The 26,177-nt window shown below is 28.9% G+C and overlaps 1 protein-coding gene across 2 annotated transcripts in view; it reads right to left on the reverse strand.

Moving 5' to 3' along the window:
• Positions 1-26,177, reverse strand: part of LOC111620603 (E3 ubiquitin-protein ligase HERC2-like) — a 124,590-nt gene that overhangs the window by 79,708 nt on the left and 18,705 nt on the right. For both annotated transcript variants that reach the window (XM_023362572.1, XM_023362577.1), the window contains exons 11-23: positions 25,849-26,017; positions 24,281-24,476; positions 22,447-22,544; positions 22,200-22,367; positions 21,186-21,322; positions 20,736-21,097; positions 15,075-15,250; positions 12,820-13,009; positions 10,652-10,834; positions 9,244-9,431; positions 6,279-6,429; positions 4,729-4,925; positions 339-554 (exon numbers count right to left, since the gene is read on the reverse strand). In XM_023362572.1, the coding sequence (XP_023218340.1) occupies positions 339-554; positions 4,729-4,925; positions 6,279-6,429; positions 9,244-9,431; positions 10,652-10,834; positions 12,820-13,009; positions 15,075-15,250; positions 20,736-21,097; positions 21,186-21,322; positions 22,200-22,367; positions 22,447-22,544; positions 24,281-24,476; positions 25,849-26,017 (2,431 nt within the window). The remainder of the gene's footprint in view (positions 1-338; positions 555-4,728; positions 4,926-6,278; positions 6,430-9,243; positions 9,432-10,651; positions 10,835-12,819; positions 13,010-15,074; positions 15,251-20,735; positions 21,098-21,185; positions 21,323-22,199; positions 22,368-22,446; positions 22,545-24,280; positions 24,477-25,848; positions 26,018-26,177) is intronic.

Raw genomic sequence — 26,177 nt, forward strand, 5'->3', positions numbered from 1 at the left:
AAATTATATAAAAAATAATTAATAGTAAAGCAAAACAAAAACAAAATATGGAAGACATTAATAATTATGTTCAAATATCGGCAGATGATGCTTAAAATCAACTATTCATTTTCTGGTATAAACATGAAATATTAAACTGTAACATCTGATAATTTCTAAACTACTTTCGGAATTCTAAACTGCTTCTGGAAATTTCGGATTTTTATGATCCTCTTTTGAATGAACCTTTTTTTTTTCTATAATATATCTGCTTCTATTCAAACATGCCATGTCAGTCAGTCATTAGGTGACATGTGAGTTAGCTTTATAATATAGATATTATAGAAAATGACAATTACCATATTTAACTGATTAAGAGTAAATCTCACGATAGAATGATGATTATGATTATGAACAGAAATCTTTCCATTTGGAGATATTTTGGCAACAGTTCCTATTCCCATGTCATCGTGAATGACGTTTCCTCCCAGACGAATTCTCTTGTCAACACCTCCAAGAACGGCCATTACGGCCACTTCCAATACATGAGACTTTAAAAATGGAATGGTTTCACTCTGTTAGGAAATATTAAATTCTTTATTAGTTTAATTTTATTACTATTACTTAAAATAATTAATAATTAAACAAATAAAAGTCCTTTAAATTTATCTGTTTAAATATATAAATTTAATTATTTTTCTTACAATCTTTTATAATAGTTACTTTTAAGAAATATAAACAAAACAGATAGCTTAAATAATAGACAAGCAAGAGTAATTTATAAATTTAATTGTAATAAGTAGAATTCATACATAGGTGAAACAGGTAGACAATTACAGTACAGAATAAAATAACATTTAGCTATGGTAAAAATAAAACAAAATTTGTCAGTATATTTACATGTTAAAAATAATTGTAAGAGAGGAAAAATCAGTAAAAATACTTAAAAATATATATATATTTAATTAAAAAGAAATTTTTAGAAAATTCTTACGTAAGTAGAGAAACTAAAAGAGTAAATGATCAATGTATAGAAATTAGTAATTTCTACATATGTAAATCACCATAAATCATCCGATTGTGTTGTTGATGGTGGCTGAGACCATGTTTTGATACATCAATACTGAACTTATTGTCAATTAGTTATATTGTAATATTTATGTGGCTTTTTAAAGAAGTTTTGCATTGCCTCCTTTGACCTAAAAATATGTGAAAGGCAACTAGGCTGGTTCAGACATGTTCTCCGAACAGCTCCCAATTCTGTGGCAAACAGCTTAAAATCTCAAAATAATCAATTGCTGACTACTTGGAAGACCAAGACAAAGATGGCATGATACATTCCATACAGATCTAAATGCCATTCGTGCTCCAGATAATGTCCAGGATCAAAACAAATGGAGGTCAAAGATCCAAACTGCAAACACTGTCCAAGCAGGAAATTGTTAGGTCAGAGAAGATAATATTTATGTGGTTTTTAAGCATTTTTAAAATGCAAGTTTGCAAGATTTTGTGTCATTTTACAGTCATAGTGTTGATAGTGATAAATGTTGTTAAAACATTTTTGAATGTTCTTTTTACTATAAAACATTTTTATGTATTACTGCTTGAGACTATTGTATTAATGAAATTTCGAAAGTATGATGTATATAAAAAGTGTTATCTGTATAATACTTATGTTGCTAACATCAGTCCAAAATGTTCGAACATCTTCATTCAGTAAGTGTATATTTATTCATTTACTATTCGCATATAGTTTAGCACTTATTTTTAAATGTATTTTATATTTGTTTAATAGTCTGATGAATGCAAAATTCCAAAACACATTATGAAATTAAACAAATGATTATAATGAAGTTGTAACTCTCTTGGAACATAATGAAATTATAAAAACCAGCAGTCTGGATATTCTTTTAATTAATTAAATACAGATAGTTTTTAAATCATGCATTGGTTAATAATGGAAAGTTTATCTAGAATTCATAATGTAAAAAATAAATAAATAATATGGTTCCAGTTAACAAGAAGAAAGTAAAATAAAACTCAATTTGAAAAATGAAGATTAAAATAAAAATTATACTAGATCAACTTTGAAAACTTATCTAACATTTTTCCATACCTCTAGACTAAATTCTGTAGTTTAATTAATTTAATTAAAATAATTTTAGCCTGAAAATAATCTGACTTTTAGATATATGATAGAATCAAGTACTTATAGTTTAAATCAAATTAGAGAAATACACATGTAATGTTACAATTTAATTTAATAAACATGTGAGCGCCAGGGAGGTTGGGAGGAGTCCGCTCCTTCCAGCCACAGGTCGGTGACCTACTTTCTTGTCAGGGATGGTAGTAACATTCGGTTACGTGTTACGCAAGTGGAGGAGAGTCGGAGGGGTCGACGATAAGACGTGAGCAAAGTCGAGTGACAACACCATTTAAAAACAAACAACGGTTTATTTAACCTAACTAATTAAATAAAATTTTACACAACTTCACGGATGATAGAGGGAGTTTACAATAATATTTCATACCTCTGTGATAGTATCGGATGGATACTTTGGCTTTACTTTCTGCAAGGTGGTGCGAGTTGGGCACAAGGTCTTCTAATTAGTGTCATTCAGCAGGTCAACAAGAAGTGAAGGACCGTCTTAATCGTTCAATCCAATTTGTGTCCCGACCTCCCCAGCGACTCACAAATTGGTGTCACGGGAGTGGGGTTTGAATCTAAAAATCCCTAGAAACATCACAAATTCAGCTTATCGTCAACCCCTCCGACTCTCCTCCACTCGCGTAACGCGTAACCAAACGTTACTACCATCCCTGACAAGAAAGTAGGTCACCAACCTGTGGCCGGAAGGAGCGGACTCCTCCCAACCTCCCTGGCGCTCACAAACAATTTTTTCCTTCATCTACTTGTCTTTTCTTGAATGATCAGTACATCAAAAGAATATTTCTAGATTTAAAAATCATATTTTCACAATAATTCATAATTTTATTGCCATTTAATGTATTAATTCAATGTCAAAATACAAATTAAAGACATTTATATTTAATGTGGATAAATCTTCAATGTCAGAAATAAAATAATTTAATGTAAGAAATTAAACTGATTTGTAGTTGTTCATTACTTAAAATAAAATATAAGGTGCTCAAAATTTCCGAACACAGTTACGTTATATTATTATTTATCACCCAATAATGACAATTTTATCTCAAAAAAATCTAATTAACAATGCATAATGTCAATGATAAAGTTATTTGTAGGAACAAAATAAACCAAAAGTAGCAAAAATTTTGACTAAAACATGGATAAGGTTTAGTTGCAAAGATGAAAAAGTTTCAACATACATCATTCAGTCTTCCAATTATAGTGTTACATGATTTCTGCTACAAAATCATTATTTTTCTTATGAAAACTAATATCTTCTTGCAATATATAGCCAACAGTTTGGCCTGGAGTGAGGCCAAACTGTTGGCTATGTAAAATATATTCTACCCCAATTATTATTTGAGTGATTAGTTCTTATTGAATTGTATCAATTATTTGCTTCCTACAAAATTATATCTCCTGTCTAAAAATTAATAACAAATCAAAAAATAAAAGTGAAACTATATGTTCCTCCTTGTAGCAGAAAGCATGCATTCAGATTAAAAATGACTATTGAATTAATTCAATAGTAATTTTAGAAAATTAATTCAACAAAGTAAATTTTTATTACATTACTAGCTTACCCGTTGCGCATTGCTGCGATCTCAGAAGAAAGGAAATTCAAGCAAACTCGTTATGATAAAATTCAATTTACATTTTATTATTTTTATTGAAACTTATTATTATTATTCATTTTCATCGGTAAAACATTTCAAAGTGTCGTTTCAATTCTATTTATTTATTGGAGTGCTTGTGGATACACGATATTTTTTGTTTTTCCGTCTGGTGCGTACACGAATAAATCAGAAGGTTTTCCGACGCGTTAGCTGGTCACATACAGTTGTCCACGCGAGAAACACGCATTCTCCAAATTTAACCCACACACTCGCAGCGATTGTCAGAAGCGCGATATTCCCCATTTTTATATATATTTTTTTAATCCTTTACAATTTTAATTATTTAATTGCTCCTTCCTCTCTTCCTTGGCATGTTGTGAAATTTCTGATAGTTGGATAATAAACCGTTTTATTGTAATTTGTCTTTTTAAATTATTTTGAGTCGATATTAAAATTTGGAAAAGGGGGATCCCTAGATCGGTAAAATAGGCGAATTTCCTCCTACGACTTCGGTTGTTGTTCGGGATACAGTTAAGGTTTTAACAAAGTTCGAGCGAATACATAATTAGCAAAAAAAGTTAAAATAAAGTGATTAAACAAAAATTATTACAAATATCGTAAATAACAGTTCACAAATGCATATATAGAGATATTTTTTGAAATAGGGGGAAATGGTCTTCACAATTTGAAATCGATCGAACACACTGTCTCGATACACTCGTATAAACGCGCGCCATCTATCGTGGGTTAAATGTACTATGCCAGAAACCTTTGCGGGAATGTATTAAAAAACTTTTCTAAGTTTTATGGCAATCGTACTATGCCACAAACCTGCGCGAGAGTATATTAAACAACTTCCCAAAGTTTCATGGCAATCGGATAAACGGTGTGGTAATGCATGAAGGACATAAGACAGACACACAGACATACATTCATTTTTATATATATAGATAATATGACTACTTCAGAATTAAACTTTATTACCTGTTCGTTAAAACTATGAGAATTTTCAACAATATTTTTCATTTGATTGATTAGATATTTGTTAATGCAATTATTCCAGGAAGGTAGTGCATGAAGATGACGTAAAAGACAAATGCTTTCTTCCGCTATAGTGCTGCTGTGAGAAGCTGTTAAAGATACTTTAGCTTTTGAAAATCTGTGTCCTTTACGAGGAATATCTAAAACAATATAAATTTTGTTTTAAATAATTAGTAAATATATCAAAATATGCTTTTTGCAAAATGTAAATAACAGAGTTTAAATATTTAGTATTTCATCATTTATATATCAATGCAAAAATAAGTTAATCAGATAGAAAAAGTCATAACTTGTATCTCCGTCCTTGTATTTTGATTATATTATTATGTTATTTAAAAAAAGAAAACAAGTTCAAGAATCGAAATTATTCTTTATTCAGCAGTGTTTTTGGCTATTCCATGTACCATCAAATATAACAAATCAGACATAATAAAACTTCCCTTAAATATGATGACCACAAAACAGTCAAAAACATTGAATAAAAAAACTTTGTTTTCCTGAATTTAACAGTGTAGTGTCTTAAATTACAACATGGTGCCAAATTTTACACATTTTCATGAATATATTATTATAAAATCTTTCAGTAAGCATCATTTTAAAAACATTTATCAACATAATTTTGTCTGATTCTTAACTTTTTTCTTAGGGTAACTATAAGGTTTATACATGAGGGTTATATTTTAAGTAAATACACTAATACCATAAATCCAGCAGCAAAAAAAAAAGTACTTTAACAGGCAAAGAAACATTTTCAACCATGTTACAGTCATCATCAGGTTTTAATTTAATAAATTCGAATGGGGATTGTAATTAGAACACAGTTTTTAAATAAAAAGAATAATAATTTTATTGGATATGACAGTGTGCATAATAGATGATGCATGTATTAATTCAAATAAATTATAATCCCAGTGACAGCACAGACTATAATTTATTTGAATTAATACAATATGTGTCATCTATTATGCACACTGTCACATCCTATAAAATTAATGTTCCTTTTATTTAAAAATTGTGTTTTAATTCAGTCTCCATTCAAATTTACTAAATTAAAACCTGATGACCATTTAACATTTGTTTGCCTATTAAAGTGGTTTTTGCTGTTAATGGGTTTATTTGAACTGCATCCAGTTGTTTGAGCTATTTCTTTGTATATATTTCATTTTATTTGTTGTCTATTAACAATTTCAATCATTCAGTTAGTAAACAAATGTGTAATATGTTTGAGAATAATATCCAGGATGAGTTCAAGAATCTTACTGAAAAGCATATAAAAGTGTCCTGACAGCTTTATAACTTAGAACACTCAGTAAGTTACAAAAGGATTCTTATATTCCTTCAACATATAACATGCCAAGCACTCTCTAACCAGCCAAATAAAATTCATATTTTTTTCTCCGTCTAGATGTGGTTAATTCATTACAGTGTTTATTTTGGATATTTCTTGTTTATTTTCAATCATTTAATTAGTAATAAAAAGAAATATTTCTTACCTACAGACTGAAGAGTTGGATCCAAAGAACAAGATGTTAATATTTGTCCAAGTAAATTGAAAATTTGGTCAATAACTGCAGCTTTTTCACTATCATAATCTTCTGATGTCCATGTGGGTAAAACAGTTTGAAGTAATCTTAAAGCTTGAACCTAAACATATTATATTTATAATTTATATATTTAGCATTCTTTAAAACTAAAAGGAAAAAAAATGAAAACAATCAAGTAAATTTTATGATTTTATGTAATTATTTTAGCAATTTCTGCAAACTTTTTGGTCTAAAATAATTATAGTCATTGTAATAAATCCTGAATTTGAACTTGATTTTGATTTTAAATATTTTGAAAGGATTAAGCATGTTAACAAGAGCATAAAAACTGTTTAAACTGTACAATTAGCATGTAAAAACATTGTCAAGTAGGCCTAGTGGATTTAGACAAAGTCAAAGAGATTTTGGCTTCTGCTTGGATGGACCAGTCAGAGATCATTATTCATATTTAGTAAAATTAGTCAGGAGTGAAAAGAGGGCAGACAAGAAGGAGAGCTACCAACCCAATTCTGGACTGACTAGCTGTCAACTTGACAAAATCCCTTAAAAAAAGGAGAATCAAAAGGAAAAGAGAAAAAGACTCCTACTGATATAGGGAAAAATGCTAATCACTTACTTAGTCACTAGACTGATATAGTCTTAAGTTCTCATCTACCTTGTAAATATCATGTAAATAAAAGATGAAACTTGGAGGACTTGTGTCATAAGGTGCACCTCTCCAATGAACAATGATATATCTACCTAATGAAGAAAAAAGAGAATCTTGAAATTCACTCTTACATTCACTATAACGTTACATAGTAATCCTTTGATTGATGAATTTCTTGAACTAACATGGTTTGCAAATTAATAAGAAATTTCAGTTAACACAACATCAATTTTTGAAGGTAAACTCATATTTTCAAGCTACTACAATATATTTGGAAAATGGTTTGAATTGAACTCATTGAATTTCAAAAGAAAAGAATCTTAATGGCTACTTCAGTATCTTATTTTTTCAATGTAATTGACTATGTTTAGCAATCCTATTTAATAATTTCCTAGAATACCAATATAGATAATAAGACACAAATAATTTATTAGTCATTTCTATATTACAAGCATTTTATGCAATTCTCTAGGAAAAAAACCATTATGTTCAAAAAAGCAGATAGATTAGCAACAAGATAGATTAGCACAATCATACAGTAAACCCTCACTAACTCAGACTTCACCAACTCATACTTCACATAACTCAAACAAATTTTTTCAAAAAATTGTACAGTAATTTAAATGGAAACAGAAAAATTGTACACACCTTACACCTTTTTCCAGCAGCAAGTAAATATAATCAAAACATTTATTTTGATTAAATTTAGTTGCTGGATAAGTGTGCAAGGTGTGTTTAGTGTCTTCATATATAATAAAATTATAATTAAACAAGTGTTTTCATTATCTGGAAGTCTTTGTGATATAATGCATTATATTACCAGAGTTTATAAGTTACTAAAGACTGTACATTGCTCTATACTATACTGTCAAAATTTTTTAGCTCATTTCCTGTAACAAAAAATTCAAATTATAATCTATTAAAGCTCAGTAAAACTTCTACATAGAGCAGATTATAATAAACTACTCTCGTTTCCATGCCATCAGAGAAAATACCCTACTAACCCAGACTTTCATAAACTCAGACAACATTCAATCCCTATTAGTCCAAGTTAATGGAGGGAGTTTATTGTATCAACTATAAACTAATAATTGGGAAGATGTCAGACACCAGTAGAAGACAAAGTTCTAAAAGCAATAATCTACATGATCATAAATAATTAAATCAATTTAATTAAAAATCAGTTAGTAAAACCAGCATGAAGATTTCATTATATCCATCATTTCATGTGTGTAGTAAGAAATTAAGGTTCTTCCAGTAACCTCGATGGCATGCGCGTTTAGAAATGAAATGTAGATGGCGCTTATCATACTGCCAGTTTTGTATGCAATTTTTTTTCAAAAATTTCCACTAGGAAAATAAGAGGAATTATGCAAATTTTGAGTTCAATTACAGTGTAGACAGATGGTGCATGTCATTATCTTTTCGAATGGCATTCGTGTTTTTTTAAAGTTTGTACGTTTTAGTTTTCCACTAAGTGACGTTCAACTGTTCGTGCTCCCAACGGACCTCCCGGAGGTTAGTGTTTCATCCATTACTGCTCATAACCTAGGTGATATTGTGTGGCCGAAGCAGCGATGACGAGGTGGGAGAGCACCGCAGGTGCCGCCTGCTGAGGAGACGCTGCATGCTCGCAGCCAAAGCAGCTCGCTTCGCTCACCGCTGAGGCTGCAGTCAGTTCCGCATAGGTTTAAACTTGCATTCCAGGCAAATCCTGTTCAAACCACTGATGTATCCAATCTCGTAATTCACTACGTCCAATTATGGATGGTTTTCAGGAGGCATGGTGATTTTTTTATTTTTCATCTTTGGTCCAAAAATAGGAAATGAGACCAAATGCAAGGGAAAAAGTAAGTATCAAAATTTGTTTATTGTTTGATTTGGTTATCATCATTGATGTTTGCTGTCTTGTTTACATATGTGCATGCGCAAACAAGATGGCAACCGAATTGGCCGGATTGGTAGAACGGAAACACTGACCGAATTGGTGACCGCTGCCATCTTGGAACCTAACGTAACATTAACTGAAATTAACAATTAGTAAAATATTGAAAAACATGGAAATTAGTAACGATTCATTACCTTTTGTTTTTAAACTAACAAGTCATTATATTGACTATTTGTAATATTTACTTTATGTAATTAATTATTGTGTAAGTGTATTAAAAGAATGAATAAAAAAATAAAAATAAATTTAACTGTAAGTTCGAAATCTGTAATTTTATTTAAAATTTAAATTATAATAAAATTTATAGCATAAATTACCTGAATTGAAACACATGCGCCCATGGATTGGTTAACTCCATTAACTATTTTCAGCAATAATGAAATCCAAGGAGAAGTACTTAAGTGTAAGCACATAGTCGAACTAGTCGCTACGCTTCGAATGAAACCCAAAGTAGCCCACTCGTGATGTTGTTCCTCGGCCAACCACGAATTCCAAGGAAATATTACTAAAAAAGATAATATTTGTTTATTTGTATTACATATAAAAATTTTTTACATTATTCATCATGGAAGATCAGTTATTATAAGATAAACTGTTTAAGTAAACAAAATGAATATGAATTATTTAAACTTGGAAATTTTTGATCATTCAAAAAGCAGTAACAACTTATTATCTAAACAAACATCAACTAATTCTAAGTTCTAAACTAAGTCTTAATAATTCTTTGAAATATATTTCAGATTTTTTTTTATAAAAACATGTTATTTTCAACCTATTTCGTTTTTTGAATATCACATATACAGTGTGTCTGAAAAGTTACTGTGCAGTCCCAGAGACTTCAAATTCTGAGGAAATGAAGTTGGAAAACCTAGCAGACCAGATTCCAAGAGAGAATATAGTTGTATAACACAGTATCTAGTGTGTGTATATATATATATCATTCAGTTCAACCCCACTTGAGATATGATACTCACAACTCCTCTCTATCTTCCCATTCTCGGGTTTCATACTCCAAAATTTAATAGCATCAATGCCCTTTTTATACATGTTACCATGTCAAATTTTGTTTAATCTTTTCCCCATCCAAAGTTATTAAACAAAATAGATGCCAACACATACACACACAAACATAATATTTTTAAATGAAAAATTGGCAATCAAATATGATTAAAAGCATTTTCCCTGTTAATAAACATTCCATTTTACTGGATTTTATAGTCTTTTTGGAGTTAATATCAGAATATTTTTTATTTTTTTTTGTGGGGAGTTTGGAGGTCTGAAAATGTCAAGATTTGTAAAAAATGCTGAAAATAAAAGCTGACACAATTACAATACTTACCTATGCTGCATGTATAATAGCCAGAAAAGTAACAATAAAACAGTAAAAAATCCTAGAGATTGTTTCTAGCTATTTCAGTTGGCATCCACAAAAATAAAAAATTTTAAATATAAAGTACAGTTTAACCCGATTATAATGACATTGGATGTAATGACAACCCTAATATAACATCAAATTTTTATCGGTCCCACAATTTTACTATACTAGATAATGTTAAAAAACCCACTTGTAACGACATAAAACCCTGTTTTAACGTCATATTTGAAGCACTCTTAAATTTACAAAATTAAATTATAAATTTTATNTTCTTATATTATGTATGGTATTATAATATATTTCTATTAAAAATATTTAACACATTACTATTAATTAGAAGTAAAAATTACCTTCTCTTTGCTTATGACTAATTAGTAAAATTGTTCGTAATAAACTAGAAGAGATTTTGACAGCTTCTTTCTGAGCTCCATCGGCATGAATCCCTATCTCTATGTAAAGTACTCTTAACAACAATAAGCATGATTGACGAAGTAACATGCCTGGTTCAGATGCAGATGGCAAAACTGGAAGAACTAAAATTAAATAAATTATAATTACAGATTAAAATGTTGATAATATAAAATTCTTGTTACAGATCAATAATTCTTTAATTAAATTTAACTGAGTCAATATTTCATAATAAACTTTACTGGTATTATCAACTAATTAATGTTTAAAAAAAAATATATGTAAAACTTTTTATTTTTTCTTTTTAAATTTAATATAATATAGGGTGTCCAAAAAGTTATTATGCAGTAAAAATTATTTAAGTAAAGTTTTAATAAAAGTGAAGTTTTACATATGATATTGCAGTATGTATTTACATATAATTTTACATATTTCTACTAAAGCAAATACTGAAAATGTCCCCAGAAGTCTCAAAATCTGGAGGAGTGAGTCAAGACCTAGAAGACCCTGATTCCTTGAAAGATTATTCAATCCACAAAGTAGTCCAAAAATTAGAATGTCTGCAAGTGAACAGTAATGCCACTTATCGCAAAGTATAAATGCAGAACATACAACTTAAGTACAAATCTTGTATGTAATGCTGTATATATAGCATTAATGTCATTACAAATTTCTCACTGCACAATAACTTTTTTGTCATTCTGAGTAATATATTTTGTGTATTATGCATTGTTTTTGTTCTATTTTTATTACACAATTTAACTTAGTTAAAATACTTTTTGTTATATTATGATTAAAAGTTAAGCATATGCTATAAAGCAGGTTGCACATGTTCAAATATATTCGTGTTTTCAAATTATCATCATCAAGAAAATCTATCAAAATAAAAAATTAATTAAAGAGTTTAGTTTATTTTTGTCTATAATTTTAGAACTTAGCATTAATTTCAAATTAAATATAAGGTACTCACTTTAACATTTATCTAGTTGCAAAAGAGATCTTTCCAGCATTGCATGATAGTATGCATAGCTAATGGTGCATTACTTTCACTACGATGTTTACAGTAAAATAAATCAATTCGTTTAAAAAAATTCATGAAAATCATGCAGAAGTTCTGTGTCAATCTTCCAAACATAAGAACAAAATGCAAATTATAAATATGATCTTCACAAATCATGTGACAACAAACAACACCCATGTCCTTACATAAAAGCCAAAATTATTGGGTCTGCTATTTCGTAAAGCACCATAACAATGTCTTACACTCATCAATATAAATGTGAAATGATTATACTTTATGGGAAAATAAGTTAGGTTGTATAAGAAGCAAGCATGTAGATTCCACACACACTTCCCAGCTGCATCAAAAACAAGATTTTTTGAACTATACTATAGCAAAATAAAGCTAACTGTTTGAGTATTAATATATGCGATGTTAGTCTTTATACTTTACAGCCAGATATTCTTTGCACATTATGCTAAATCTTGTTAAATGATTTCCCTCCATTATCTTTGCACTTTAGAGAGACAGGAAATTTTACATATTGTAGTAGAACTGCCATGCAATGTAAACATGTTCTCTTTTCAAACGAATTAATTTATTTTACTGTAAACATCATGGTGAAACTAATTTCCCACGGGCTATGAATATACTTGTGCTATGCAAATAAATCTCTTTTGCACCCAGATAAATGTTAAAATAAACACCCTGTATATATGTTTTGTCAAATTATATATAAAGATTCAGTAAAGTTAGAAATGAATTGGACCATAATCTTAAATTCCATTAATTATTTGAGTTTGGACATAAAATGTTTTGATGATTGTAAAAAATCAACAAAACATTTTATGTCCAAACTCAAATAAATTTAAGCTATTTACAAGAATCTAGACTTCTTAATGTTATGATTTCTTTCTAGCTTTCTGTTTCATTTATTTAGTTTAAAAACTGGTACCAGTTTTCACATAATTTGTTTTTATCTGATGGAGTAAAATACGAGATGCAATTTTTATATATTTGGATATATAACAGTTTAAAATGTTTTAAATTCAAAGAATATTTAATACATGAGTATTTATCATTATTCAGTCGTAATTCATGAGTTATTACCTTCATCTTCATCTGATTCAGAACTTGATTCAAATTCAGGTTGGGGAGGTGGTTCTGCTAACTTTAAATCATACTTCCCTTCTTTGCCCATTCGGTATGAGTTGGTAGAGCCATTATCCCACTGAACTCTGATCCATCCATCGTCTCCCAATTCGCCTATTACCCGTCCTTCTCCGGGGAGTGGACCATCCTAAAATTTATATGTAGTTTAGTTTCATTCATAATAAACAAAGTATTATTAAAATTAAACATTCTCTTTTAAATAAAAAATTAATTATAAAATTGTTTCTAAAGGGTTTAAACTTTCCTTCAATTGCCTTTCTGTCTGTTAATTTTTATTATTGTTAATGCTGGGAATGGTATTTTGCTCATTAGGTATTGCCAAGTACTATTTATAATTGGTAATGTCTAATCAGAAAAATAACGATTATAGAATATTAATTTAAAAAGTAATACAATTCAGTTTAGATGAAAAGGTAAACAAGGCCATTTGGCTTGATTTCTAGCACAGAAAAGTTCAAAAATGTATGCTTTTATGTAACAAAAAAGTATAATTTTTGTTGGTTTTATCAATAAAACCAAACAGTCAAATTATCACGCTATAATATAGCTATGTAATTAATTAAATACTAAATACAGTCAAACCTGTCTATAACAGAACCTGTATATAGCGAAAATTTGTCGTTAACAGAAATTTTGCAAAAATTAATGTAAATTAACCTGTATATAACATGTGTATATAACCTGTATATAGCAGAACCTGTCTTGTGTGTAAACGGAAAGGAAAATCAGACCATGAAACATAAAAATCAGTATCTTTATCTGATTTAACACAAATTTAACAAGAAGTTTACAAACCTAGCATGTATAAATCATTAAGAAAAAGTCAAAAAATACAAATACCCAATACAGAATAGCAAAATATGACTACTGTATTACAGTAATTTTATTGGGATTTGAATGAAAAGTTTTTGCATATTTTTATTAATAGTTGTTTTTACTTGACAAAAATATGTGATGTAATTATAAGTTGTAAAATTTAACACATTATTTCCTATGTGAGATTGTTTTCTTTGTTTTGAAGCTTATATTAAACTTTTTTACATCACATTTTGTTTGAATAAAATCAAAAGTCAAAATGTTTGCAGATAAAATGAACATCAAGCATATTATTCATGCTTTTCAAGTTTCATAAAGAATATCACTCTCTACAAACAGTAAAAAATACTCATACTGTGTATGGGAAGATGCTTCTAAACTCCGAATGTGCCAAATGTGGTTTCAAAGTTTCATTTGGTAAATTTTGAACTAAAGGATACAAAACGTATGGGCTCCAAAAGCCATTGAAGAGAAATTATGGAAAGAAATTGTTAAAAATTAATAAATAACAACTTGTGAATTTGCAACAAATCATAATGTGTCACAGACATGTATTGTTGAAACACTTCATCCACTTGAAATAGTTGTAAAACATGCTGATGATTGTGTTCCGCATACAGTTTTGATTTTTTTTTTCAATTGTGAAAAAACAAACTGAATTGAGTATAATTTTGTCTGACGAAGGTAGGCAGCTGTAAGATAAAATTGGTTACTCATTTTTATCTTAGAGAACCTTCTTATGGATGAATGAAAAAATTGAAATAAAAATAAAAATATTTGTTATTAACCAAAAATTTGTTCTAGCAGGTGGTGATTGTTCAATCAAGTTACCAAGATACCACTGTATTTGATTAATGCAGTTTGTAACAACCTTTTTTGATATACACTGTAACATCAAGAAATTTATTAATAGCATCAAGGGATGCCTACAGTAGGTAACTTATATGTAGCGAAAACCTTTCTACTATAGAAGAGTTGTTCAGGTCCCTTGGGGTTCTGTTATAGACAGGTTTAACTGTAATTTGTTTAGAGGTAGCCAAGTTATGCTAGATTTAATTATAATAAATTTAATTTAATTTAGAATTTCCTGGAAGAAAGGTACCAGTATTGGCCCAGAACGAGACTCAAGCATGAAACTCCCACTAACCATATAGATACGTTGCCAGATACACTACATTAACCTCCAAGCAATCTTTGCTTCCAGAACTATTAATTTAGATATAAATGCTTTAACTACAAATCAGGTTAAGTTGATGGTTTCATTGATATCATTTATGTATTTTTATGGCTTTCAGAAAAAAGCAGGGCCCAAATTTGTAACTGGCTTAAGAGCTAACTCTTAATATACTGTGTTTATCTGTGAAAAATCTAAATACCTGATCTCCCCATTTCCAATCAACACCTCTAACAACTCTTGTACCAATTTTCATCATTGATGCCAATTCAGGTCCACTTAAAGGAGGTAATGGTGGCTTTGGTTTCTTTACAGTTTCTTCTAACACTGCACATAAAGTGGTATTTTTGTCTTCTGTTATTCCATTGGGATCTGGACCTAAAATTTTGTAGATAAATCCTGGTTAATCATAAACATATTCAGATTAAAAATTACCTTAATTATAAATAAAATACTTTTTGTTATTTTATTTATAATTAAGATTAATAATTCACATTTTTATATTTCAATTTAATTTAATAGTTATTTTTAAACTAAAGAAAAATGTATTCTGCTATAGAAAATAGTTCTTAATTAAATAATAAATATATATTTAATTTAGAAACTTAATATTGATGTTATGTCAATATTAACATGCTCACAGTCCTTTTTTTATGAGTTATATTTTTAGTAATGTAAGTTATTGAATGTGTTATCACCATCAAATACAGTGGCGTGCTGTGACATTTGATGATAGGGAAGCTGTTTCTGTAAGAAGCCAACATCCAGGGACAATCAGTCAATTGTGCGTCAGTGATGGTCTAGGGCAGGCATGGCCAACATACGGCCCGTCTAATGAATTTATGTGGCCCGCGATCAATCTTTCAATATTAGCTAGTGAAGTCTGAATAGCTCGATGAAAAGGTCAACAACTTACCGTGTGTTTAGAGTTAACCCTCCATTACAAATCTCTTAAGTACAGCATAGAATGTTGATAAAGCACAATAATGTGAAAAATGTATCTGTAATCTCTATCTACAATTTAGTCTCTACAGGGTGACACTACAATGAGATCTCACACCACCTCAAAATCTTCCTAGGGCAGCCTCTGGTTCGGCCCGCGAAAAAAGTTTTCCTTCCAATTCAGCCCGGGGCAAAAACTGTTGGCCACCTCTGGTCTAGGATCAGAACCGGCCCTACCATAGGGCGAACAGAGCAGCCGCTCCAGGCGCTAAGTCCTAGGGGGCATCTCAGTGGTAAAGAAAATTAAAGGGTATAAATTAGGGGCAACCAAGGGGGGCGCCATAATAGGATCTTGCTCCATCCTAAAACTTGCCTCAGGCCGACACTGTCTAGGGTCCATTTGTATCGTTTATTCAATAAGCCAGTAAAAACCATAGACTTCTCTAAATGCATTTTTAATATCACAATTACATTCTGAATCACTAGCCACGATATAAGAGCTACAATTAAAAATAAAATAATGAAAACTTACTTGGTGAAATAAAATGTGTGGTGGAAATACCGGTACATACCTGGTACAAAATATTCTTCAATTGTATGAATATACTTTTAAAGAGAATTATAATTAAATATAGCTTTGTAAAGAAATGTACATAAAAATAACATAAAATATTCTTTACTTTTTAAATCTTAAAACAATCCACTTAGTCAAATAGCTCCCTACCAGTGACTAATGGATGGAATCAAAGACTGTCGGTAGTTGTGAAGTGCGTATAAGCACGCAAGCTGCCAAATCCCAAGGATGCCGATACTGGTCAATGTCAAATGCCTCCTTTTGTCACATCACTAGTATACCTCAAAGGACATGACAGGATTGTTGTAAATTTTAAACGTTTCTCATAATAGCTGTAAAAATCTACATACTGTATGTTAAACTTAATAGATTGTCCATCATTTGTTTTCTAACTAATTCGTTTTAGGACCAGGTGTCCATGGAAATTTCCAAAATTTACAACTTTTCAGTCACTCTGAACCAGAAAATTTTTTGTCTTTATTACATCTAATATTACAAAGAAATCAGTCCCCACTGTACTCGGCTAGATTAGTTCAGTTAAGCTTTTGTTTAATTAAAATTCTGGCTCTTTCAGCAGGATTTTTTCTGCATCCACTTATAGATGGGACATACCAAATCATAATATCACTAGTTTAACATTGAAATCTGTTAGTAATACAAAATGGGAGAGCATAATAAATACAGAATAAATATATCAAATATTTTAATGAAGTTTTTTTAAAACTCTTGTCAAATATACAGAACTATCATAAAAACATACCAGTACTCTCCTGTCGGTTGGGTTAAGTTATAAATCTACTCCTGATTCATGTAATGGGGCGTGGGCAGCCAAATATCTAGCACGCAGGAGGCTAACAGCCCAGAACCGGTCCTGGATAGAATCATTGGAAGCATTATATGATATTTTGGTGTGTAGCATCCACCAGCTAAACCATGTGAGGTTGGTGCTCTGTAAAGCGCATACACAAATGCGTATAATCTGGCTGCTTGGAAGCTATCCCGTATTTGACAATACAGTGCTTCCATTCTGCCACTGATATTCGAATATACTCGTACAATAGCAATCTTATCGTTTTTTTCACATGTAGTATAGAAATTTGTAATAAGATACATGATGCAGTTATAATAAAATATTAATTTTAATTAATTCAAAGTATGTTAAAATATAAAAATAATCACACAATATGTATTTATATTTTAGAAATTACAAGAGAAGCGGTGCTTCCACCGCTTCCAAGGATAGCACGCCACTGTTTTATTGTTATTTTTCACGTAATTAGAATCATTAAGTTCTTTTTTGTATGTATGTATTAATGTATAAGAATAAATATATTTTTATTGCCAAAATAGTCATTCTTCCATAAACTACAATATAGCAATAGTATATTCTATGAAATACGTATACTGTATAATAAATAGCATATATACAGGGTTCCTACTCAAATTTTTGTTTTGAATTCCCTGATTTTCCCTGACCAACTTTGTCCAAATTCCGACCCTCACATTTTTTAGTGTGGAATATCAACATAAAACAGCATTTACTGTTAACATTGAGTACATCTAGCACTCTTTTTGCACAGTTGATATGCTTCAAAGACTGCCACATTAAAAAAATACAGTACATACATCCTGTAGAAAAATGTTTGATAGAATCCACAACTTTAATGTAATGAAAAAATAAGCAATTTACAAACAAAACACAAGCTTTTTATTTTATTATCATTTATCATTATTATTTGTATGTAAATCTAGTAAATACAAGGTAACATAAAATCAACAAACAGTATTCTTTGATAAACAAATAGTACTGTACTGTGCTTAAAATGAACTCTTGACTTAGAAACACATAATTTTAAAATCAATCTTTCAACAAATCGAGATTTAGTAAACAGCAACGTAATTTTAACAAAAAGTTAAATTTAAAAATTTTTAAATAAAGCATTTTTCCTACGTAAAAAAAAATCAATGATTGTACATAAAGAGGAATAGGTGCAAGTTTATACTATAGCTTCTCTAACAAATGCATCTAATTTATTGTAAAATCTTTTTATCTTTTTACAAAGTGGACAATCAAAATACAGAGAAACTTCTTAGTATTAATCCTCTTTTTTCAAAATACAGATAATTGGAAAAAAAAAAATGAATTACAATTCACAAAACACAAAAACTATTATATTAATGTAGTTTTAGCCTTTTCTCCTCAAGTGTATTTATTTTCATTTCAAACAATGGAAAATCCGACTCCAATCCAAATGATCGATCTTGGGAGCTGCATTGTCTAGACCACAGGTTCTCAAACTTATTTTGACCACTGTCCACTTTGAGATTAAAACAAATCTAGTCCCCCCATATTTTTTAACTTACCTTTTTACATTACCATCTGTTGCATATCTTAAAAACAGTTATTGCAAATATAGTGTTTAAACATGCATTATTATATGGATAGAATAGATAGGGTGTGACCCATATCCTATTTCTGAGATCAAAGAGTGTTTCAATGAGAAGAAATAAAACTCATATTTAATCACTGAGCCTTCTACTGCCCCCATGAAAGCCTCCAGCGCCCGCAAAGGGGAGTTATCACCCACTTTGAGAAAGGATGGTCTAGACCAGTGTTTCTCAACCCAAAACTCATCACGAACCAGAAAATATCTTTTTTAAGCGGACTGGTGACAATATTATTTTTAATTGAAAAAAATTTTCTGTTGTAAAAAGAACTGCAAACTACATTGAGCAATAAATATTTGTTATTTTATTTACCAGTNACAAAATGCAAATTATAAATATGATCTTCACAAATCATGTGACAACAAACAACACCCATGTCCTTACATAAAAGCCAAAATTATTGGGTCTGCTATTTCGTAAAGCACCATAACAATGTCTTACACTCATCAATATAAATGTGAAATGATTATACTTTATGGGAAAATAAGTTAGGTTGTATAAGAAGCAAGCATGTAGATTCCACACACACTTCCCAGCTGCATCAAAAACAAGATTTTTTGAACTATACTATAGCAAAATAAAGCTAACTGTTTGAGTATTAATATATGCGATGTTAGTCTTTATACTTTACAGCCAGATATTCTTTGCACATTATGCTAAATCTTGTTAAATGATTTCCCTCCATTATCTTTGCACTTTAGAGAGACAGGAAATTTTACATATTGTAGTAGAACTGCCATGCAATGTAAACATGTTCTCTTTTCAAACGAATTAATTTATTTTACTGTAAACATCATGGTGAAACTAATTTCCCACGGGCTATGAATATACTTGTGCTATGCAAATAAATCTCTTTTGCACCCAGATAAATGTTAAAATAAACACCCTGTATATATGTTTTGTCAAATTATATATAAAGATTCAGTAAAGTTAGAAATGAATTGGACCATAATCTTAAATTCCATTAATTATTTGAGTTTGGACATAAAATGTTTTGATGATTGTAAAAAATCAACAAAACATTTTATGTCCAAACTCAAATAAATTTAAGCTATTTACAAGAATCTAGACTTCTTAATGTTATGATTTCTTTCTAGCTTTCTGTTTCATTTATTTAGTTTAAAAACTGGTACCAGTTTTCACATAATTTGTTTTTATCTGATGGAGTAAAATACGAGATGCAATTTTTATATATTTGGATATATAACAGTTTAAAATGTTTTAAATTCAAAGAATATTTAATACATGAGTATTTATCATTATTCAGTCGTAATTCATGAGTTATTACCTTCATCTTCATCTGATTCAGAACTTGATTCAAATTCAGGTTGGGGAGGTGGTTCTGCTAACTTTAAATCATACTTCCCTTCTTTGCCCATTCGGTATGAGTTGGTAGAGCCATTATCCCACTGAACTCTGATCCATCCATCGTCTCCCAATTCGCCTATTACCCGTCCTTCTCCGGGGAGTGGACCATCCTAAAATTTATATGTAGTTTAGTTTCATTCATAATAAACAAAGTATTATTAAAATTAAAAATTAAACACTATTACATAAAACACTATTACAATTAGTTTATCCTATTATTAATCCACAACTGTAAAATTATATGGCTTCAGAACGGTGAAAAAAACCATTTCAAAATGGATTCTGGTGTATTTTCTTATTAAAGATTACAACATTACTTCTTGCTGCCTGCAGATGGCTATGATTGGTCAGCCATATTCAGCAAACGAGATCAACAATGCAGTTAAGGAAACAAATTTCCTGACTTTTTGACAAATTCCCTGACTTTCCCTGACTTTTTCCAAACACTAATGAAAATCCCTGACTTTCCAGGTGTGTAGGAACCCTGTATATATTATATCTTGATACATACATAAATATATGCATACTTACCAAGTAATCTCATTAATGTTTGTAGTAGAGCTAAAACACCAGAATTCAATAACATGCTAATCTCTTCAGCATGATGATCTCCTACTAATGTTCCCATAATTGTTAATAGAAATCGAGCAGATCGAAGTAATCCAATGGTAATTCCTCCTGTTTCGATTTTTCTGCACTGTTTAAATTTTGTTTGCTTCTGTTTCACATTTGATTCTTGAATATATGAATTACAGTATGCTTCTGTATTTAATACTAAAGTTTTTAATTCTTGTATAACCCATCTGGCAAAATTTCCATAAGTTAATTCTAACATTACTCTATCATAAGGTGGAATTAGGCTCACATTTTCTAAGCAGTGAGGTAAAGTTTCACTGAAATAAAAATTTATTTTCATTAAAACTTCTGTAAAATATAAGCTTAATTTATAATTTTAATAATAAAAGAATTCTAAGAACTTACCATTTCATTCCACCAACTTTAATAAGTCCTAGCCATCCATTTAGTAAAAAATATTTTATAGAAGGAATTAAATGATCTTGATTTAATAATTCCAGTATTGATTCAATGCCTTTTTGCCTGAATTTTGCTCTTTCCATCTAAAATAAATGATTAATTTTTCATATTATAATTCTTTCATCAGTTTTCTAAAAATAAATATATTTAACTATGTACAAAATCCACTAGCTGCTGCTTTACCAAAGACCATAACATTTGCATCAATTCTCAAGCAGTTTCAAGCTTTTCAGTCCACTGTTATCATCAGTAAAAGGTATATTCACAAATATTGCATAAATACAAGGTTGAATAACAAACATTTTCTAGAATCAAAGAGCACCCATTTCTGCTGGAAAGTCTTAGAAGAATGGTGACATCATATAGAAAAATGTTTTAAATTAAAATAGAATATATGTCAAAAAATAAAGCGCTAAATCAATTTGCTTTTACATTTTCAGAAAATCTTTGAAAATCCTGTATGCAATTTTCTTCCCAAGTAATTACTGTAAGTGAATTAAATCAGTTATTTAATTCACTTACAATACTTAATTAATTAAATTCCAAATAAATAAATAAAACAATCTAATGTAGTTATTTAGCCTTAAGTAGAAAATGAAAATCTTTCGTTAGAGAAATGATTATTTAATGATACAATGAGTAATTGTATAGTTTCTAAGATTAAAAAAATAAACTGTATAAAAATAAGTATTTTATAAAATAAGGAAATAAATCATCAATTTAAAATTTATTATTAAAAGCTAAGGTCAAAGCAGAGTTTGAAAGTTACAATCAAATGTTCATGCACACAAACTTTTATGTATGTTTTTGTAATTTTTTATTTTAATGATCTTATGAATGTCTTTATTTTAATGATGTATAAATAAATAAAATAACAATTAAACTGTTTACTAGCAGTTGTAAATCTTTTATTTACTTTTTAATTTTATGAAAACCTCTAAATAAAATTTTTGTACTTACCTGACAGTATAATGCCTTACGTATAATTTCAATGTCTACATTATCATCTTGTAAGACAAATTCCACAACTTGATGGGCAAGTGTTTCCAGATCATTTGTAGTACATAATCCATTTTCTAAACAATTTCCATCTTTATGACAGTTTATATTTTTAAAAGAAGGCTGATACTTTAAATATAAATGTATTTTTATAATAACATATTATAAAAAAAATATAAAATTGAAATATGTAAGAAAACACAAATACTTTAATTTTTCGAAGACCCTGCTGCAATTCTACATTTTCTGTCTCTTCGTGATGATCTTTATTTTTTACTCCCATACCATCTGATTTACTCTTTGACACTAAACATATATACATTAATATTAAATCTTTAGATAATTTATTATAAATTTTAATTAATTTTTCAATTTTAAGATGCAAATTGGTTCTAAAAAACACCATGATTTCTAAATTAAAATTTAAGAGTTTTTTTATAGAATGCATTTGATTGAACAGAAATAAGAAATTTCTCATCCAGGCTGCTTAACAAGAGCAACAATGCATTGTAGCATTTTCAAAAAACATTATGATACAAAATTTGTTTTGGGACTGTTAAAAAAATGACCACATGTTCTGGCATTATCAACATACCACATGTGTTGTTATAGAAACAACATAAAGCATCTTATCCTCATTCAGGAAGAAGTGTAATCAATTCAGTAAACTCAGTTATTCATCTGACATCTGGGCTTTATCATTCAAGCATAAAAGGACTATTTGAGTGGTACCATGCTTGCAACAGGGTCACAACTGCTGATGACAATTTCATCAATGTACAAGATATGTGCAAGTTTGTTATCTTTTCAGTCATTCTCTAATATAAAGCCTGGAAGAAGCAGGGTTTTGTAAGCTGCAATTGGGAGAGGTACTGCATCAATAGAAGTGCAGATAAAGTGTTTTCTAAAGATATTTTATGTATCATTCTAACAGTTTCTGCAAAATTAGCTGTTTTCAACCTGTTTTAGTGGCCTGCCTCAGGTTATCAAATGAAATTTATCTTCTAGTTTTTTCATTTTTTTTTTTTGGGTTCAATAACTTGAGACAGGTTGCTAAAGAATGCTGAAAATGTAAAAAATAAAAATAAAAAAAAAAAGTAAAAATGCATTGAGTGCAGCATTAATAGATTTTATTTTTGCTTGCACTTTCAACAAACTTATGTTCATCATCTTCAGGCAAACGGAATTTAAAAATAGAACATATTCTAATTCATTTCTTCATTTGAAGATGACAGTGCAATTAAAAATAAACTGTTAATGCTGCACTCAGTGTGTTTTTACTTTCTTTTTATGTGATGTTTGGCGTGAGGTTCAAAGCTGTAGGCTGAAAATGTTTGTTTTGTAATAAAAAATTTACTAGAAAAAGTGAGGAAGGTTATCTATTGTGGCTTAAGAAATGTTGGTGACACATTATGGTCATTTTTTATCATCCCCAACACAAATTTTGCATTACATTGGTGGGGTCTTTATAATCAGCAGGATGAGACATTTCTCGTTGTGACTGTTTCTGTAAAGCTTTATGTTCTTGTCACTTTTTCCACTCATTGAGTATTTTCAATCCCTGAGTCTAACAAATCTATCTTAGAATCAAGGAAATATAGAGTTAATATTTTCTAAACTATTTTCCTGATATATATAAATAAAAATAAATCAAACATTTACAAAATTTTCAAAATCTTAAGACTAGGTAAATTAAGCTCAATTTTAAAATAAAATAATATAGAAAAAATTTTAAATTTATGTAATTAAATATATGTTTAATTAAATTATAATTCCTAATTGATAAACATAAACCATGTAATAAATTTTATATTATTATAATTAAAAGTTAATATTCCCTAACAAATGTTAATTTATTAATTTTAATTACAATAAAAAAGTATAAAATTTATATGGTTAAATTATCTGGCTTAAATTTATATATGTAACTTGGTTAATTTGTTATAATTAACTTTAAACATTTAAAGTGCTTACAAGTAATTTATACTGTAATACATTTTATTTTATCACAATAAAACTACAAAAGTTTTATAATTATCAACCTTTGGACACTTTCCGATCTTTTATTAAGTGATTCGTAATATGTTTCCATTTTGGTACTGTATTCAAAATTTTGAGTTTGGCTAAAGCTTGTACTTCAATACTCGTTGCAGGTCTTAGTTCGTAAAACAGAAATCTACATCGTTCAAATACTGGTAAACATACTTCTTTATAAGAGCCATTAAGGTCTTGGCGAGCCTAAATTAGTATAAAGAATATCATTATTGTGTTAAAAGTTTTCTTATGTCAGTACAAAAAAACAATTTTAATTTTTATGCAAAACTTTTCTAGATTTAGAACACAAAATTAAATCACAAGTATCAACATCTAAAAACCTGATAGTTATTCATTAAAGGCAAACAGCTATCATTGGAATTATATCACGCTACATTGCTACTACTATTAATAGTATTAGTAATATAGTTAAGTTAAAAAATTAAGAATTTATCATGGTTTACTTTAGCTTAAATCAAAGACCAGATGTGAATTAGAAATATTTTTGGTTTTATTATTAAAACCATCTTCAGCAATATTAAATTAAAATTATTATAAGAATTCTTCAATATTCCAAATATTAATTTAAAAGTTATTGTTTGGTTTAAAATAATAATTCACTAATTGTTTAATTAACTAAATGACAGAGAAAAATCAAATAACCTAAATGCAAGCAAAATAGTCATGTCGATTAGAACATAATAAAAAACAATAAAATGGAAAAATGAAAAATTTTATTAAAAATATAAGCTAAATATACAAAAGAATATTGACTGCATAAAATAATTTATTATAAAATTCACACAAATTATAACATTAAAATAAAAAGCTGTACTTAACTTAAAATTAAATTTATGTACAATTTTGTTTTTATTCTATATTTTACATGAATTTTGTAGTAAACTATTTTACATAATCAATATTCCAGCAGCTTTATATTAAAAGACTAACTAAATATTTACATAATCAATAAATATATCAGATAAATTCTTTCATAATTAAAATTCAAAATCTACTAATTAATGAACAATTATTTTATTGTAAAATTGCGATAATGCTGGGCTGCAATTTTTAACCATATTTTTTATTTATTCAATTTAAAATTTATGTTCTCTACCTCAAATTACTAATGTCTTGCCCCTGTACATCATCATACTTTTCCTGTTAGCAACAGAGTCGTGCAATCATCTAACTCCTTTCTGAGGAAAATTTTTGAACTGAAATAATGTATTTAATACTAAAGTTTTTAATTCTTGTATAACCCATCTGGCAAAATTTCCATAAGTTTCCAGTGCAAACCAAACTGAAATAACGTGACTTCTTACATAGCTAATTGGGGTCTCCTGCCAAGTAGCTTTCCATATCTGGACTCAATTTTAATCTATGTAACTCTGTTCTCAAGAGTAAGGAAGTACAGACAGACGAATGACAATAGTACAGATGACAGTACAGACAAGTAAAAGTACACACATATGTCTACAATTTTTTCAAATTGCAGCCCAATCAAAAATTTCCTTCTTTAATTGACAAAAAAATTGCCATAAGTTTTCTTTGTTACGTAAATATTATATATTACCTTTATTAAACACCATTTGGCCTGCTGAACTATTCTTAAAACATTTTCCAAAATTTTTGGTAATTTATCTAAGTATTCGCTACTAGATCCTGCCTCAGAAACTTGTTCCGCAAGTGAAAGACATATATTTCCTAATCTTAAATGTTTCAAAAGTAATGCTAGCAGCAGCCTAAAAGAAAGTTATGATTAATTTTATTTATAAATTAATTTTAAATTAAATTTACATATAAAAATTAATACTGACATTTATTAATAAACAAATAACAACATTAATATATTTATATTATTATTATATTATATATATTATAAATGGAAACAATGTGTTGTAT

Source organism: Centruroides sculpturatus, unplaced genomic scaffold (genome assembly GCF_000671375.1).
Source record: "Centruroides sculpturatus isolate CEXI.00-Female unplaced genomic scaffold, Cexi_2.0 scaffold74, whole genome shotgun sequence".
Taxonomy (NCBI): domain Eukaryota; kingdom Metazoa; phylum Arthropoda; class Arachnida; order Scorpiones; family Buthidae; genus Centruroides; species Centruroides sculpturatus.